The sequence below is a fragment of the Chrysochloris asiatica genome, unplaced genomic scaffold (genome assembly GCF_000296735.1).
Source record: "Chrysochloris asiatica unplaced genomic scaffold, ChrAsi1.0 scaffold00007, whole genome shotgun sequence".
Taxonomy (NCBI): Eukaryota; Metazoa; Chordata; class Mammalia; order Afrosoricida; family Chrysochloridae; genus Chrysochloris; species Chrysochloris asiatica.
Genome location: NW_006408525.1, coordinates 20,180,634 through 20,198,504, shown reverse-complemented (window position 1 = coordinate 20,198,504; position 17,871 = coordinate 20,180,634). Strand labels below are relative to the sequence as shown.

The 17,871-nt window shown below is 52.5% G+C and overlaps 2 protein-coding genes across 2 annotated transcripts in view; one reads left to right on the top strand and one right to left on the bottom strand.

Moving 5' to 3' along the window:
- ACSF2 (acyl-CoA synthetase family member 2) overlaps positions 1 to 17,871 on the top strand; it is a 38,976-nt gene that overhangs the window by 18,603 nt on the left and 2,502 nt on the right. Inside the window, exons 2-11 of the mRNA XM_006832463.1 lie at positions 6,944 to 7,139; positions 7,512 to 7,640; positions 7,877 to 7,930; positions 8,373 to 8,491; positions 8,568 to 8,733; positions 9,225 to 9,320; positions 9,465 to 9,622; positions 9,871 to 9,962; positions 10,242 to 10,318; positions 16,976 to 17,083. Of these exons, the coding sequence (XP_006832526.1) occupies positions 6,944 to 7,139; positions 7,512 to 7,640; positions 7,877 to 7,930; positions 8,373 to 8,491; positions 8,568 to 8,733; positions 9,225 to 9,320; positions 9,465 to 9,622; positions 9,871 to 9,962; positions 10,242 to 10,318; positions 16,976 to 17,083 (1,195 nt within the window). The remainder of the gene's footprint in view (positions 1 to 6,943; positions 7,140 to 7,511; positions 7,641 to 7,876; positions 7,931 to 8,372; positions 8,492 to 8,567; positions 8,734 to 9,224; positions 9,321 to 9,464; positions 9,623 to 9,870; positions 9,963 to 10,241; positions 10,319 to 16,975; positions 17,084 to 17,871) is intronic.
- On the bottom strand, positions 11,224 to 14,553 carry CHAD (chondroadherin). Its single transcript, XM_006832462.1, has 3 exons — positions 13,715 to 14,553; positions 11,619 to 11,782; positions 11,224 to 11,374 (listed from the first exon to the last, which is right to left on the bottom strand). Exons 1-3 carry the CDS (start codon positions 14,486 to 14,488, stop codon positions 11,233 to 11,235), a joined length of 1,080 nt encoding a protein of 359 aa, XP_006832525.1. The 5' UTR covers positions 14,489 to 14,553; the 3' UTR covers positions 11,224 to 11,232.

The following is a 17,871-nucleotide window of genomic DNA, read 5'->3' as shown; positions in this document are numbered from 1 at the left end:
TATCCATGTTTTTCATAACACAGAATCATCACATTTCCAAGCATCATTAAAAGTCTCTGTAGACATTTCTAGAAATCACACTGTAAAGCAGAGTCACCAGGTGGATTCTCGCTTCATTCTGGAGCGGTATTCCAGCTGGGGACTGATTAGTGTCTGCTCTGTGCTCCTGGGCCTGGTGAAGCGGTGGGGATGAGGGGAAATAGTCATGGATTGGGACCAGCTGGTGGGGCTAATGGTCACAGTGAACCATGACGTGTATGAGGAGGCTTCAAAGGGTTCATGGGAAAATTCCATGGTCTTTTCATTCCATTTTCCTACAAATTTTTTTGAAGCCCACTGTACAAGAGAGAAAGAACATAAGCTGTTTTACCATTTATTTGGACTCCCAGGAAGGAGAATGCCTCTATATTCAGAGTTGAAGTTATTTCTCTTCTTGGGTAATTTCTAAGACAGAGCACAGACAGATGTGTTTGCTTGGCTTTCCCAGATTTATTGATATTTATATGTGAGTGTCTGTTTCACACAGAAGTGATACATGCTGCTTTTATTTTTCTGATGAGAAGGTAAACAGTACAATCTGTCCCTTCGTTTAATTATGACTACTATCAACACTACCTTAAACTCTAAAAAAAAATTTTTTTTAACCTCGTACAGAACTATAGGACTCCTGGTGTGGCGCTGTAGGATCAGCCCTGGACTTCAAAACAGAAAGTCAACAGTTCAAAACCACCAACTGCTCCTTGGAAACCCTGTACAGGGTCGCTATGAGTCGGAATCGACTCCACAGCACTTAACAACAACAACAACATGGAAATATAGGAGTGCTTGCGATGCTGTAGGATAATCACTTGGACTGCTAGCCACAAGGATGGCAGTTCAAACCCACCAACTGCTTTGTAGAAGAAAAATGAGGCTTTCTGCTCCTGTAAAGATTTACAGCCTGGGAAAGTCTATACAGGGTCATTATGAATTGGAACCGATTTGACCACACTTAACAAAAACAACCTGCAGTTTGAAACTACCAGCTGTTCCGTGGGAGAAAGTTGAGGCTTTCTGCTCCTGTAAAGATTTACAGCCTCAGAAACCCCGTACAGGATCGCTATGAGTCGGAACCGACTCCACTGCATATAACAACAACATGAGTCAGAGCTAACTAGATGGCACTTAACAACAACATGGAAGTATAAGTTGGTACCTGAAAGGGACAGACTAGTTTGTGCTTGACTATTAAAGGAGCTCTGCTAGCATAGTGGTTACAAATCAGGCTGCTGACCTCAAGGTCGGCAGTTCAAAACTGCCAGCTGTTCCGTGGGAGAAAGATGAGGTTTTCTGCTCCCGTAAAGATTTATAGCTTTGGAAACCCTGTGCAGAGTCACTATGAATTGGAACCGACTCCACAGTACTCAACAACAACCTTAAACTAAAGGTTTGGAGTTTGAACCTGTGGGTTAGTGCACTAGACTGTAAAGTCGGTTTGTTCTGCAAGGTCAGCTGTTCAGCTCACTAGCCGCTGCTTGTAAATCCTACCCAGGGTCGCTTTGGGTAGGAATTTACCAACAACACAATGGTTCTACAGTCCTGGTGACTGGTTTTTATAAAGACTGTTCTTTGTGACCATCAAGTGCATTTTGACTCTTGGCAACCCTTTGGGTGCTGAGGGGACTGCTCCATGATTTTCAAGGCTGTGACCTTTCTGAAGCATGTTGCCAGCACTGTGTGGGTTCGAACCACCAACTTTTTTGAGTGTTCAAATGTTTGCGCCACCCAAGAAAACCCTATGGAGCAGTTCTACTCTGTAACACATGGAGTTTCCAGGAGTTGAAATTTGGCTGAAAGGCAATGGGCACTTCACCTCCAGTTCCCTTTATCAAGGTCCCACCAGGCTCTAAGGGCCCTTGGTTTTACAACACCCAGTCTAAATAGTGGAGCCCTGGTGTGGTGCTATAGGATAAACACTTGACCTCAAGGTCAGTTTGAATCCCAGGGTCTGTGGTTCAAACTCACCAACTGCTTCTCGGAAACCCTATACAGAGTCGCTGTGAGTCAGAACCAATTCGATGGCACTCAACAACAACAACAACAATCTAAATAGAGGAAGCCTCCCTTGGTATTCTAGTTCTTTCAGTTGGCAGAAGTTGGAATGGTTTGCCTCCTTAAGCTTCCTTAAATTTGACCTCCTTAAGTTGGCCTCCTTAAGTTCCTTAAGCTTCCCAGCCCAACATTGAAAGACAAAATTAAGTAAAACTTACCCTAAAACAAAAAACTCTTTATTGTCTTTTTCAGGTTACAAAAGGGCTACATGCCACTTTGTTTAAGGTGTTTAAGGTGGGTGTGGGGAAGAAGGGCAGAATCCATTCTGTTTGTTCTTGGGCTTTCAAAATGTTGAGTGATTTTTATGTTTATGTTTCTGGAATTCTTTGAACTCCTTGAGGAGAAACAATCTGTTGCCCACACCTACCCTGTTCTCCTCCAGGCCCAATTTCTTGGGACAGGTTAGTAGAACGCAATAACGTTGAGGTTAGCCAATCTCTGATGATTATATAGGAGATCTTCCAAAAGGTCAAAAGAAGACTTGCTCAGAGGCGCTCCCTTCCCCACTATCTAGGGTAGGGTGTGAGCAGGCATAGTGGCAGCTTGAGGCAGTTGCAGTGGGTCTAGAGACTCAGCTCTTGGTTCAGCTATTTACTGGCCAGCCAGATCACTTGGCTTCTTTGCGACTCAGCTTCCTCCCCTGTAGAATTGTTGTTTTGTGCCACGGAGTCGGTTCCAACTCATAGTGACCCTGTACAGGGTTTCCGAAGCTGTAAATCTTTATGGGAGCAGAAAGCCTCATCTTTAACTTTTTATTGTGAATTGAGTGAAGGTTTACAGAGCAGATCATTGGTTTTACATTCAACAAATCATAAACTGTGTTTCATTGCATGGTTGCAATCCCCTCCATGCATCCACAGTTAACAGCATTTACCTCTATTCACTTTAACCACTGCATTCCTTCCTGTGTCTCCCGCCACCCCCATCTTTCCTCTGCCAACCTCCTTCCAGTTGTTTATTGCCTGCCCCATCTCTGGTGTTGCTGCTTCTCTGGTTAGGGTCCTATGTTCAGCTCATGCTCCTTTCCCTTGATGGCCCTAGGGTCCTCTGTTCCTGGAATGTAAGATTAAATACTCCCCCCTTTTTGTTACACAGTTTATACCTTCATAGTTTGCAATTAAGTATGATAACAATTACTATTAAATCAATGAATCCTATCCCCATCTCCTTGAACCTGACCCACCTAGACAAGATGAAAAGTATTCAGTGTGGTTTCACCTATGTTTTTAGGATTAAGTTAATTCATAACAGAAAAATCCAAACAATTTCCTCTTAGTACAAATAAAAAATTGTACTAAGAAAACTAAGTCTGTTGATTGAAAAAAACAATAATAATTCTTTAAAAATCCATTGCTTTTGAGTCAGCTTCAACTCCCAGTGCCAAGGTGCTTCAGTACAACTGCACTCAATGGATTTCAAAGGAGCGACATTTTGGAAGCAGATCACTAGACCTGTCTTCCAAGGTGCCTCTGGGTGGGTTCGATCCGCCAACCTTTTGTTTAGTAAATAAGTACTTGTGCCACTCAGGGATCCCCTAGAAGCCCTTAGGAAGTCTAGAAATCTTCAAGTATTGCATGGTCTGCTTGAGACTGCATGCCCTCAACTGTTACTCCAGGTCACAGTTGCTGGGCTCCCACCTAGGTCCACATGTGGTTGTGTAAGCATCAGACATCAAGAGAGGGCATACTCCAGGTTCCAAATCTGCCAGGTGGTCACTGGTGGGGTGGACCTGAGGGCTGGCCCTGACTCTTCTTCAAGTGTGCCGGGCAGACCCTAGGTTGAACTTCAGACAGATGCTCCAGGCTCCAGCTGGGCTAAGGAACACCCTCTTGGTCCCTAATCCCTGGCCGAGGAATTGTTCTATAATCATGGATTCTGATATTAAAGTCTATTCCTCCCTCTTCAGTTCACAGATAATCCGAATCCACTTGGGCCACCCGATCCTGGACCTGGAGTTTCGGGGCCTGCCTTATCCTGTTAGGTCAGGGGAAGACGGAGCCTTTCTGGCGTAGCGTGTCCTGAGCTGGGGCCCCGCTGCAAGGTCAGCAGCTACACTGGACCCCGTGGTCTCAGCCGGTTCACTTTGCAGTCACCCCTCCCACCCAGGTCCTTTCTTCCTGGGATAAAGGTCTGTGCAGACTGGCCCCTGCCCACCGCATAGCACTCACTGTTCCGTGTTCTGTGCTCCAGCCACTGACTACTGACCTGTCTTACAGTGACCCTGGAGGGCAGGGTAGAACTGCGCCACAGGATTTCTGAGGCTGGGAATGAGTCTTACTGAAGCAATCTGCCTCATCTTTCTCCTTTGCTGCAACTGGTGTGTTTGAACCTCTCTGACCTTTAGGTTAGCAGCCCAACACTTAACCCACTGCACCACCTGGCCACTTCTAATTCCTCAAAGGCTGTGCTGCCTTCTGCTGGAAATGGTCTCTCTCCCCTTTTTGCTAGTTAGTATTTGCTCAACTTTCAGTTTTGAGCTCAGTTCTGAGCATAACTTCCTCAAGGAAGCTTTCCTCGTGCTCCCAGGATGTTTTAGGTTCCCCTTTACAGGACCCAGATTATGAAAGAAGGAGCCCCAGTGGCACTGTAGGATAAGCACTGGATTGATTGCTAGCTACAAGGTTGGTGGTTCAAATTCAATGGTTCCATAGGAGAAAGATGAAAACGTCTGTTCCCTTTAAGTATTTACAGTCTTGGAAACCCCATATAGGGTTGCTATTAGGAAGGGAGCACATATAATAAGCACTGGACTGTGAACCATAAAGTCAGTGGCTCGAGCCATTAGCCACTTTGTGGGAAAAAGATGAAGCTTTCAGAAACCCTATACAGGATTGCTATGAGTCAGAATTCGACGACATTTAACAACAACAACATGAGTCAGAAAAGGACATCATGCTTGGTAAAGTAGAGGGTCAGCAAAAAAGAGGAAGACCCCCAGTGAGATGGATTGGCACAGTGGCATCAGCAGTGAGCGCAAATGTAACAACAATGTAAGAATGGTGCAGGACAGGACAGTGTTTCGTTCTGTTGTGAATCACTGAGCAGGACTCGACTCGCTGGTACCTCACAACAACATGAATTGTAATCAAGTCGATGGCAGTGGGGGGGCTTGGTTTTGGTTTGACTAAGAGAGAAAGGTGTGTTAGTCAGCTTCCGTAAAGATTTACAGCCTTGGAAACCCTATAGGGAGTTCTACTCTATGCGTTTAAATAAACTCGACAGCAGTGGGTAAGATAGAAAGAACTCTGAAGGAACGCTGGTGGTGCCGTGGTTAAGCGGTTAGTGGTTCTAACCTACCAGCTGCTGTATGCGAGGAAAAAACCTGGTGATCTGCCGCTGTAAAGATTACAGTCTAGGAAACCCTGTGGGGGGGACTTCTGCTCTGCCCTATTAGAGGGTCACTGTGAGTTGAATAAACTCCTGGCACCCAACAACAAGCCTATACAGAAGGAGCTAGCTGAGTGTTGTTAAGTGATGTTGGATAAGCAATCCAGTGCTTATCCAGCATCACCACACCAGGACCGGGAAAGCTCCTGAAGGGAAGCTCTGTGGTTTGTTTGCTGTCCATTGTTAGCATGTCTGGATGCTCAATTAGTGTGTATCTAAGAGGAGTCCCGGTGTGGTGTTGTAGGATCATCACTGAACTGAGAACCACAAGGTGGACAGCACAAACCCACCAGCTGCTCCAGATAAGTCAGAACCGACTTGACAGCACGTACCAACAACAGCAGTGAATGAAGGGTCAGTAGACGCATGTGTAGATGGTAAATGCTTGTCGGTTGCACAGTGGCGCTTCGTCACTTCCAAAGTGCCTTGTAGTTTGCACTCATTTGTACCTCATGCTCATCCACTGAATGGGCCAAATAGGTCTATTTATCTCCATTTTGCAGAAGAGTAAACAAAGGCTCTTGGTAACTTTCCCAGAGTCCCACAGTTAATGAGTGGTGAGGAAGAGCTCCCTGGAGCAGGAATTAAAAGACAGAGGTCTGGGGGTCACTCTGATCTAATAGGACTGAAGTTCCTGAAAAGATGATAAAGGTGACCAGAGATCAGATTGCTTCTGTACTGCCCAGGCTTTTGTCCAGACCTGTCCTCACCAACCTGTGCCCTGAGAAGGGTGAGAGCTGAGGAATGCTGGCACATGGGCTCCTCAGCAAGGAGTGTTCAATGGGGTCAGGGAGCCCTGAGTCCAGCCTGGAACTCAAGCAGCTCTGTGTGTCCCTGGTTTAGCTGGCATCTGCCTCCCCATCCCTGTCTTAGCTGGCTGCTTTAAACCATCGTCTTATGTATGACATCATCCAAGAGCAAGCGGCCCAAGCCTGGGGACCATTTGAAGAATTAGGGGCAGAGGAATTCTTTTTTTTATCCAGAGGTGTCCAGCTTGGCACATGGTGAGCATGTTAAAATGAAGAACCTCCACCTGCCCTCTAGAATCCTTCTCTGATTCTATCTTTGACCTTTAAGCTGTAAAGAGAGAGACTGGTCCCCCAAAGAGTTCAGGAAGCTAGGGCTTCATTGCTTCCTTAGGAAGAACCTCAATGAGCAGGAGATGGAGGTGTGGGTAGAGTCATGCTTTGTGAGATCCTACATGCCTAGGTGGGCTCTCCTGGGTTTCCCTGGGGCAGTTTTCCTGACAGGTGAGGGAGGGCCCCTTGTCCCCAGCGTGGGGCAACCTTGTCCTTACACTGCAGCTTTGGCCTGTGGTTAGAAAGAACCAAGGGCTATCCTTATCCTTGTTTCACAGGAAGATTTGACAACATTCAAATGGTTCCCAAGGCATTGTCAGCAGCCCACCTACCAGCCAGGGGGGTCCAGCCTAGTGTGCTCAAGACCATGCTCCTTTTCTTCGCAGTTCTGGAGATGTAGATCAGGCCACCCCCCTGCCCATTGGAGGCCTCAGCTACGTTCAGGGCCGCACCAGAATGCGTCTTGTCAGCAAGACTGTGGGATGGTGCCTTGACACCACAGCCCAGAGGTTACCAGACCGGGAGGCCTTGGTTGTCGTCCAGGAGAACATCAGACTGACATTTGCCCAGCTCAAGGAAGAGGTGGGTCCTAACCTTGAACCCTTAAAGTGGCCAAGCTGCTGTATCTCTAGGATGGGAGGACAAGAGAGAGAGAGAGGGAACTTGGCTATGGGGCAGTTTGTTGGGACTACCTGAGAACTCCAAGGGAAGACAGAAGAAAGGGCCAGGCCTCAGGCAGAGGAGGCCCCAGTGCCGCCTAAATTTGGATCCCATGGGGCCCTTGTGAAATATGCATATTCCCAGTCTCCACTGAAGACCCACTGAGGCCTGGGAATCTGCTGGCCCCCTTGTTCCCTGATGTGAGCCCCTGGGCTAAGGACTGAAGGTGGGAGTATGGGTCCCTTCCTGCTGCATCCCTCTCATTTGTGCTTGTGCCCTGTCCGGTTACACCAGGTGGACAAGGCTGCTTCAGGACTCCTGAGCCTCGGCCTCAGCAAGGGTGACCGACTGGGCATGTGGGGACCTAACTCATACGCTTGGGTGCTCATGCAGCTGGCCACCGCTCAGGCGGGCATCATTCTGGTGAGGAGGGGCTGGCCTGACCCAGATGGGTATGGGGAAGGGGAACATCATTGGCCTCAGAACCAAACCAATGCTGACTGATCTCAGCCCAGATGGTGCTTTCTCCTGAGGCCTGTCCAGGGGACGTCCCCGGGTACAGGGTGCTCCTCTGCCCACCTGGTGTTTCTGTGCCTCCTGCAGGTGCAGGGGACAAAGTCTGTCCAGGACATTTGACATGCCCTCACTGTCCCTTCCAGGTGTCTGTGAACCCAGCCTACCAGGCATTGGAACTGGAGTATGCCCTCAAAAAGGTAGGACCCCTTCCTGGGGAGGTCATGATGCTCAGAATCTGTCCTCCCTGAGACTGTGTGTAGAAGGAGGTGTCGCCTCCATGGGGAGAGTGGCAGCTCAGACACAGGCTGGTGCGCATGGCAGGGCAGCTTTTCTGTGAGTTGGGGGCGTGTGTGTGTGTCTCGTGGGCGGCATGTATGTATGTGTATTTGTCTTGGAGTGTAGTGCACATGTATGTGTTGGGGGAGGTGTGTGCAAGTTGGTATTTGTGGATGTCCCAGGGTGTGTGTGTGTGTGTGTTGTGTGTGTGTGTGTGGAGGGGGGTTGAAGGTGTGTGTGTGTCAGTAGGTGTGCAAGTGGGGATCAACTTGAATGGGAATGAGAGAACAACTCATTAGTGGGGTCCCTGTAGTTCCCAGCCCAGACTTCCTGATGACCACAGAGAGGTGACTCTTTTCACAGGTAGGCTGCAAAGCCCTCGTGTTCCCCAAGCAATTTAAGACCCAGAAATACTATGACATCCTGAAGCAGATCTGTCCAGAGCTGGAGGGGGCCCAGGTGGGGGCCTTGAAGAGTCAGAGGTGGGTATGTCCCAGGGTGAGGCAGGGGAGAGGCCAGGGTGCAGCCTCCCTAACTCCCAACCCTCCCCATGTCCAGACTCCCAGAGCTGACCACACTCATCTCAGTGGATGACCCTCTGCCGGGGACCCTGCTCCTGAAGGAGGTGGTAGCGGCAGGCAGCTCGGAGCAGCACATGGCTCGACTCCGTTATACCCAGCAGTTCCTGTCCTGCCATGACCCCATCAACATCCAGTTCACTTCGGTAGGGCAGAGGCCACCAGATCCCAAGCCCAGACTGCACACAAACCTCTGGCCCAGTGATCCTTCCCCGGGAATAAGGAGGTGGCAGAGGTTAGGAGGGCAGACACTCTCCTGAGGCCAGTTCCGGGCGTCAAGGTCGCGGTGTCCTGGCCTGGCTGTTCTCTTTGCTCTGAGAGACATCAGCAACCTGTGTCCTCATCACATGTCCTCTCCCCCAGCTCTTGAGTCACCACAGATCAGAGCTGGTAGAGCCTGCCTCTCATTTAGCGGATGGGGACACTGAGACATGCAGCTAGTGGGAGGTACAGTCTTCTGAACCACCTCATGAGCCCACACCTTATGCATTTGTACCACCTAGCATAGTGCAGGTACACACTAAATGAACAAATGATGGATTGGGGTCAAGAATCCAATCACCTGACTCCTAGTCCACTACACAGTGGCCCAGGGTTGGGAGGAGGGTGCCAGGCTGACACCTGCTTGTCTTGCCAGGGGACAACAGGCCATCCCAAGGGTGCTACCCTCTCCCACTACAACATTGTCAACAACTCCAACATGATTGGGGAGCGCCTGAAAATGCACCTGAAGGTGAGGGGTACTGGGGAACCCCAGGGCAGGGCTGGCTGGCACCCCAGGAGTTGTGGGGCTTGGTGGGCTCCCTCTGCTGGCTGGAGGAACTGCTCTGGGGGGTCTGACTCTGAAACAGACCCAGCCCCCCGCTGCCATCTCCAGACACCAGAGAAGCTTCGGGTGGTCCTGCCCAGCCCCCTGTACCACTGCCTGGGCTCTGTGGGGGGGACAATGGTGAGCGTGATGCACGGGGCCACCCTCATCCTGTCCTCTCCGAGCTTCGATGGCAAGATGGCGCTGGAGACTATTAGCAAAGAGAGGTGAGCTTTAGTGAGCAGGCTACCCCTCCCTAGTCCTCACTCCCAGACCCTGGACCCTTTATAAGATGTCTTCTTTCTCCATTGAAGAGGGATGGGGACAGGGGTAGTTGGGGAACCCCAGAAAATGGTCAGTTCCTGCCTCCTGCCTTTGCCCTTGCTGCAGGTTCAGGGTCGAGAGGGTGGGAAGGAAATCCCTCTCCTTTTCAAGCTAATTTCCAGATGCCCGTTCTTCCCCCACCCCTCTACAGAGGTTCTTTCCTATATGGTACTCCCACCATGTTTGTAGATGTTCTGAACCAGCCAAACTTCTCCAGTTACGACATCTCATCCTTGTGTGGAGGTGAGGTGAGGCCAAGGGTGGCCAAAAGAGAGGAGGGAGGGGGCTGCCGAGTCAACTCTGGTCTGGGTGAATTAGCTCTGCTCCCAGTCTTTGATTTAGGAGATACAAAGGGATGTGGGTGGGAGGGGAGCAAATCCCCAGTGTCCCTAGAGACCAGACCAAGGCTAGCTGCCCTGTATAGGTCCAGGTCCAGGGCACAGGGCTAGAAGGGCATGCTCTTCCCAGGAGAGGAAGGGCTCTGGAGAATTGGGGATCGGTTCAGTCCTCTCTCTGATTCAGGTGTGATTGCTGGATCCCTCGCACCTCCAGAGCTGATCCGAGTCATCATTAGCAAGTTGAATATGAAGGAGCTGGTGGTGAGTAGGGGCAGGTCAGGCCTTGCCTGGGGTGAGAGCAGGCTGACAGGAAAGGGAAGAGTGCAGGCCAGATCTCTGACAGAGTCCAGGAACCTGCTGTAACCTCTCACCCATCCCTCATGGTGGAAAGCAAACATGAAAAACACTGCCTGATCTCAGCCGCAGCTGGCGCGTCACAGAGGTGACAAGGGAGTAATTACACACACTTAGATTTATGTTTCTAGAAATCTGGGGAAGAAATGCAGCTTGGGAGGGTATTTGGCAAGGCACAGGAGACCTGCTGGGGTGTCCTGGCAGGCTGGGGGGACTGGTGGAGTCAGGGTTGGGGCTTACAACTCTTGTTTGGAAGTAAGGATCTAATAATGTTGGTTTTCAAACAGCACAGAGATGGGAGAGCAAAGGGAAGGGCAGTTCTGGTGGGGTGGCCATTTGATGTCCACTGCGTCTGGTTCTCAGGGACTTGGGGAGCTCGGTGACAGCGTCTCAGGGAGGTGCTGTGATGATGGAAAGGCTACTGTGTCCTCTCCTGGCCACTGTCTGGGGGAGCTGGGGGTGTGCTGGAGTGCCCAAGGCCTCCCTGCCGGGACTTCTAGACGTGGGCAGCTCTTTGCACGGGCAGAGGCTGTGGGGAGAAGGTGAAGTCAGGGTGGGAAGGTGAGTAGTCTCTCTGGCAGAAGACCGATGCCAGTCCCTAGGACTGGCTGGGCCCGGACCTGCAGTGAGGAAAGGACTGGGGTCAGGACTCCACCGCCCAGATGGGAGCCAGGCTGGAGAGGATGGTGGGCATGCTGGGCGAAGTCCCGCCCTCCCCTCCTCTCCTTGCAGAAATGCAGGGCCTGGGGGAGGAGTATCCTGGGATACCCTCCTCACTCCATGTAGTCTCCAGAGTCGGGAGTGAGGCACTGCCCACCTGTTTAATGGCGGCTGGCTTTCTTGGACCTCTTGGTGGGGAACTTGCAGCTGCGGAAGGCGGCCGTGTCCCGGATGCGCTGACCCCTGAACTTGGAGGGTGAGCTGCAGGTGGCATCTGGGCGGGAGGCCTTGGCTTCCAGCCACCTGGAGAGACAAGAGTATTGTTGGGACTGGAGAAGAGCTATGGGAGTGCTAGGACAGTGAGCTGTGAAGCAGGACTGACTTGGATAGTCTGGAACTGTCATCTTCATTTTACAAACTGGGAAACAGGCTCCCGCCCCTACTAGGTAGTAGGTGTTGGAGGTATGTGAAGGTTGTCTTAGTGCAGGGCCGCTCGTCTTCACTCCATCCCATGGAGATGGGGCTGGATGGGGCTGGGGGTTCTTACCGCCGAAGTCTCTGGAGCTGGCAAGTACACTTCCAAGGGTTGTTAGTGAGCGTGAGGGTCTCCAGGCCATCAAAAGGGAAGCTGGAGGGGAGCTGGCTGAGGCGGTTGTTCTCCAGATGGACGTGTTTCAATGTGGTCACACCCAGGAAGGCGTCATCTGAAAACTGGGGAGGAAGATGGACATGAGTGAGCCCCTAGGCCTGGTCTCCAACCTCAGAGGGGTGGGGGCCTTCTCTTTGGCGAGCATCATAGTTTTCAAAGCAGCTGTCACAGGCAAGTTAGTTCACACAAGCACTGTTGAGATAAAAACAGTTGCCTGTTGAATCAGCTCTCATTCAGTGTGTCAGAGTAGACCCATGCTCCATAGGGTTTGCAATGGCAGTAGATTGCCAGGTGCCTCTGGGTGGACTCAAACTTCCAACCTTTTGGCTGGCAGCCAGATGCTGTAACCGTTTGCCACTACTCAGGGACTTGACCCTTTGAGACTTCCAGTATGCAGATGGCAAACTGGAGGTGCTAAGAAGTGATTCCCTGGCGTCAGGTCACGCCAGCTGCAGTAAACCCCCAGTGTTCTACCCTCAGCACCACATTCCCTGCACAAACACAGGGACTGGGAAGGCAGCCAGGACTTGGACCCAGCAGTCCAAGTTGGCACATGGAGAACCTGGTTAGTGTTTGGTGGAGTGGGCAGTGGGCCCAGGCTCCAGGGTCTTGGGACTTCCCCCAGCTCTGTCCTCAGGGCTCCCTCACTGCCTGCCAGCCGTTATTTGTAGAGCTACCTTGGTGGAGACTTGGTCAGCTTGGACGGCTCTAGAGGAAATGTTCTATTGGTGTCCACATCTTGGCCCCAGCGCCACCATTGCTACTTGGCCTCCCCCGCCCCAAATCAGCTGCTCTCTGAAAGGCCACTCTGGTCTAATGGGACACCAGAGACTGACTTCAGAGGTGGAGGGGGCAGGACTGGAGAAGGGTGAGCACAGGAAGGCTCCTCCACCCAGACGAAGGTTGGCTACTGCCCTCCACCTCTGTTCTGCGCCCTGTGCTCAGGTTGGAGTAGGCTGTTCCATGGTGACCAGACTGGCCTGGAGACTGCCTCTTCCACCTTGCCCTGCCTCCCACCAGACCTCTTGGACCAAGGCCCTGATACCAGGGCCATTTTCCATTCCAAGGAGAGTTTGCCTCTCCCCAAGGTAGACCCACCTGGCCAGGTGCTGGATATCCCAGCGGAGGGAGGACTGAGGATGCAGCCAGAAGATGCCTGGTGACCAAGGTGGACAAAGGACAGTCTAGGGGAAAGTGAGGTCCAGCTGGTCTTATCTAGGGAGACACTTGGGGTCCTGTGCCAAGGTTGACAATGGTCTTCAGCTCTTGCCTTTGCCCCTTCAGAGAGTGCATAGGCACAAAGCCTACAGCCTGGACAAGTCCCTAGTTCCCAGGTCCTGACTTTGCTACTCTATTCAAAGGGTCCTGAGGAATGCAGTGGAGCTGGGTGGAGGGTGGGACAGGGGGTTCGCCAGGGTCTCTGAGAGGTGTGGAGGGGCATCTTTCTCAGGTACCTGCTCCCCCACATTCCCTCAGCTACCCACCCCACCTGAGCATGCATGCACAGCCCCCACCAGGAACAGGGTCTCTTTGTGGGCCTGATTCGCCCAGCGCCTCTGGAAGGCTGCTCAATAAACAAAACTTCCTTTATGGGGTGGTAAGTCTAGTGGAGATGAGGAAGGGGGGCCACAGCAGGGAGGAGCAGAAGGCCGATCAGGAAGAAGTGGCTACTGCCCACAGTGGGGAACGTGGGGGCACTTTAGATGTCTCCTGGGGGGGCATTTGTGGAGCCAGGGTCACCCCCAGTTCTTTGTATATAATGCTAGGAGGGTAGTGACTGAGACTAGGGACAGGGTGGCTGGGCTGACATTAGTAGAGTACAACAAGATAAGGGACAGAGGTGGCAGAACTCCTGGCCTAAGGAGACTCGACTCACCTTTAGAGATGACCAGAGAGGCAGAGGGGAACTGGGAGAAAGGGGGTGATGGCCTTGACTCCCTGAGCCTCCAGGAAGGAAAGAAGGAGTGAGCAGAATGCTGCAGCCAGGATCTCACCTTCTCCAGGTTGGTGTTGTCTAACCAGAGGGTCTCCAGATATCTGCCGAAGGACTGGAAGGCATTGTCAGGGATGCTCTTCAGGGGGTTGTGGGACAGCTTTAGCTCTTCCACCACCCGAAGCTTGCTCAGAGCAGCAGAGGGGTAGCTGGACAGCTGGTTCCCATCCAGGTGGAACTTGGCAAGGTTCTCCACATCATCCAGCGCACCGGGCTGCAGGGAGCTGAGTGCATTTTCAGACAGGTAGAGCCAGCGCAGGTCCTTGGCGCCCTGGAAGGCACCTGCACGCAGCTCTCGGATCTTGTTGTTGTTGAGTTGCAGGATGAAGAGGTTGACGAGCGGGGAGAGCAGCCCCCGGGGTAGCTCAGTCACCTTGTTGTGGTCCAGATAGAGGTAGGTGAGCTCGGTCAGGTCATCGAAGGCACCAACACGCAGCACTCGGATGTCGTTGTGGGACAGGTACAGGTAGATGAGCTGCTTGAGGCCTCTGAAGGCACCAGCCGCCACCTCTCGGATTTGGCAGTGCTGCAGGTGCAGCGACACGAGGTTCGGCATGGCACGGAACGAATTGGCAGCCAGCACTGGGAAGTTGTTGCGCTGTAGGTTCAGCAGCTTGGTCTTCTCGGACACCTTAGGAATCTTCTGAAGCCCCACTTTGTCACAGATAACATGCTGCAGGTCACCATGGCAGTGACAGTTCTGAGGGCAGGCGGCCAGCGCCGGCAGCAGGCAGGCCAAGAGACCCAGGCTGAGCAAAAGCACCGGGTGGGCCATGGCTGGGAGCCTGGTACTGGGGCTGGGGCAGCAGTGGCGATGGTGGCCAGGCGTGGGCAGCAGCAAGTCCTCGGTCTCCAGCCCTACTTATACTGAGGCCCTGACCGCAGCGGGCAGCCCGAGCCAGCTCCTACGTGGAGCATTGGGCCACCGGGCTTAACCCCCTCCAGCCCGGAGATGCAAGCTCATCCTCGATGGGAGGGGGCGTGGCCCTAGAATGCTGGGATCGTGGCCCTAGAATCTGGTTCCTTGAACCCCATCCCTCTCCACTTTGCTCTCAGATTCTGCTTCTCTTCCCTACCTCCATTCCCTATACTTTTTAAAATTTTTGCAGAGGGGACTGCCAAGTAGATACGGGTGTGTCTAGAGGTCTGAGTTTACATCTGAGGGAAGGAGGGAGGGAGGCAGTCCCTGAGTCTGAATTTATTTGTTTGCTCAACTTTGAGCCTCCACGCCCCACCCCCATACCTTCTCGGCCAGATGCCCTGGCCTAGGGAGGGAGGAAGTGGGAGCCGGACACGAGTCCCGCCACAGTCCGGCCAGCCATGGGGCTTTAATGGGGCTCTTGTGTAGTGTCGGCTGAGAATGAGGGCCCCTCTGGCAGCGGGCTGCAGTCTCTGGCCAGGCGCTCTGGAGCCAACCCTGAGGAGGTGGGAGTGTCTTCCTGCCCCTGGCCAGCGGTGGGCTTAAGTTTCTGCTGTCTCCTGACTAGACCCCCATCCTTGTTTAGCTAAGGCTGAAGGCTAACCAGAAAAGTATGAGGGAATGACCCTCATCGTTTATAAACATACCAGAGACCACAAACCTGAGTTAGGGCAACCAAACGTGCACAATCGCACCATCCCTGTTGTCGTTAAGTTAGTTCAGATTCATAACAACTTTGTATAGGGTTTCCGAGGAGTGCTGGTATGAACTGCGGTCCTTGTGACTGGTATTTCAGTGCTTATCCTATAGTGCCACACCAGGACTCCCTTTCGTCTCCCCAAAATATCCCTGTCCCTCCTGCCCACCCCCAGTGGTCAGACCCACCCCTAAGGGGTCTCTCAGGGTGGCGGTCCGAGAGGCGCCGAGGTGTACTCAGTAGAGGGCACACCCGGGCAGTGGCCTCAGGACACTGAGGGTGAGTGAACTAATGGGTGGGGTCCTGACTACCCGGGACCAGCACTGTCTGGCTCTGGTCGCCAGACCTTAGGTTCTGGGCAGCTTGCCCCAGCCGACCTGGTCAGTGTGCCTGGTGTTGAGATTCCTGTGGAAAGGGAAGAGCAGACAGGCAGGATCACAGCTCTATACCCCCAGCCATTCTGGGCTGCCTGGCAGGGGGCATTGTGTGTGTGTGTGGGGGGGAGATAGGTGCCTAAGACTCCAAAGCTGAGCCAGACCCCAACTGTGACCACACCATGTCACCATGCCAGCTGACACAGGGGAAGTTGTGTGTGTGTGGATCAGACAAAACGTCTGGTGTCTTTGCTGGAGGGAAGAGGAGGAAGGCCCTACACTACAGGGCAGCTGGTCCCTTTCCCCTCACCCACTGCCCAGATGCAGAGACCCACTCCCACGGCTGCTGCTCTCCTGAGCCCCTTTCACTCCTTGCCTCTCCATGAGGGTCATTCTTGGCTCAGAACATTCCCTGATGGTATTTGCGCTCCTCCAAGGTAGACTTCTGGTTTTTCTGTTGCTCAGGATGTTCCAACCACTAGAAGTGTGTATGTGGGAAGTGTGTGTATGTGTGGGGCAGGAGGGGGTGACGCCAGCTTCTTAAATCCCTGCTTTGGCTGCATTTTTATTTTGATGGGAATGAATTCATAGGAAAGCCTCCAAAACTATGGAGGAGAGGACACCACCCCAAGGCCAGGCATTTGTCCCAGGTTTAAGGACGGGGTGGGGGTGGGGGGTTGTCTGTGCTGCTCCCAGTCTGGCTTTCTCATCAAGTTTATGGGACCTTGGGCTTGGGAGGGAGGGAGGAGCAGGGACGCTGAGGCCTGAAGTCGTGAAGGAGGACTAAGGCTGCCCGGGTTTGGGAATTGGGGAGAAGTTAGGGTATTAGTGATGCTGGGAGCCATAGTGAGGGGCTACTGTAGGGAAACAGCGGGGCTGAGAGAGAGAGAGCCCTACCGGGAGAGAATAGCTTCCCTGCTCTCAGTTTTATTTCAGATCTGGGGGTCCCTGATGGGATCTGTGCATTGACCCAGCACTTCTGCCTCCTGACCCCTGATCTTTGCCACTATTAATATCTCCACTATTCCCTTATCTTTTCTAAGTTCCTCCCTGTCCGTCCCCCCACCCCACCCCCCAGGCATCCAATCGCTGTGCAGTCACTGTTGTTATTGTCATTGAATCAGTTCTGACTCATAGTGACCCTGTATAGGGTTCTGAGGAGTGACTGGTGGGTGTGAACCACAAACCTTGTGGTTAGCAGTCCAGTGAGGGTCCTACCGTGCTACACCAGGAGTCCTGAGCTCCCTTCAAACACCCTGCCCGATCCTTCAGGTTGCTTATGGAACCACAGAGAACAGCCCCGTGACCTTCATGAACTTCCCGCAAGACACGGTGGAGCAGAAGGCAGAAAGTGTGGGCAGAATCATGCCTCACACAGAGGTGAGCCACTGTGAGGTCAGCCCCAGACCAGGGCAACCTCCCTCCACCTGACACCACTCAACTAGGGCACGCCCCCCCCTCCCTCCCCAGGACCTTATGGCTTTTAATTTGAGATCCATACAGCTCACTCGAGATGTAGGGTCTTTGCCTTCTCTGCGGGCTGAGGCGTAAGATAGGGAGAGAGTTGGAGCAGTGACCCGGAGCCACTGCCAGCTACCTTCCTTCTCAGCCTCTCTTCCTGTCTGGGATGTGTTTTTGCCAAGGCCCGCTGTCTGTCCTGGGCACAGAGTAGCAAGAGTGCAGAGATTTTTCCGACCCAGCTGTCTCCCTTATAGTCTCTCTTCACTTGGGCAGAGAGCCCCTTTGGCTTAGTGTAAATCTTCATTCCTCAAGCAGCCTGTCTCTTTGGAGGTCTATTGCTCCTCAAAGGCTGACCCAGAGCGTCCCTCAGCCTCAAGTTCACAGTTGTGACTTCTTTCCTGCTCCAACACTGGTAATCAGTTCACACCTGGTTCCCCTGCCCTCTTCACCTTGCCCCATAGGGTCGCCAGTGTGCCTAAATTCCCCTGGGATGAACCACTATTCTGGTGTGAATCTCCCCTGCCCAGTCCTGTGAGGAGTGAGTGTGCAGTGACATTGTTGTTAGGTGCCATTGAGTCGTTTCCGATCCATAGCAAACCCTGTATAGGGTTTCCAAGGAGCAGTTGGTAAGCTTGAACCGCTGGACCTTGCAGATCAAACCAACTTTGCACATTAACCCACAGTGCCATGCCAGTGATATTAGCCCC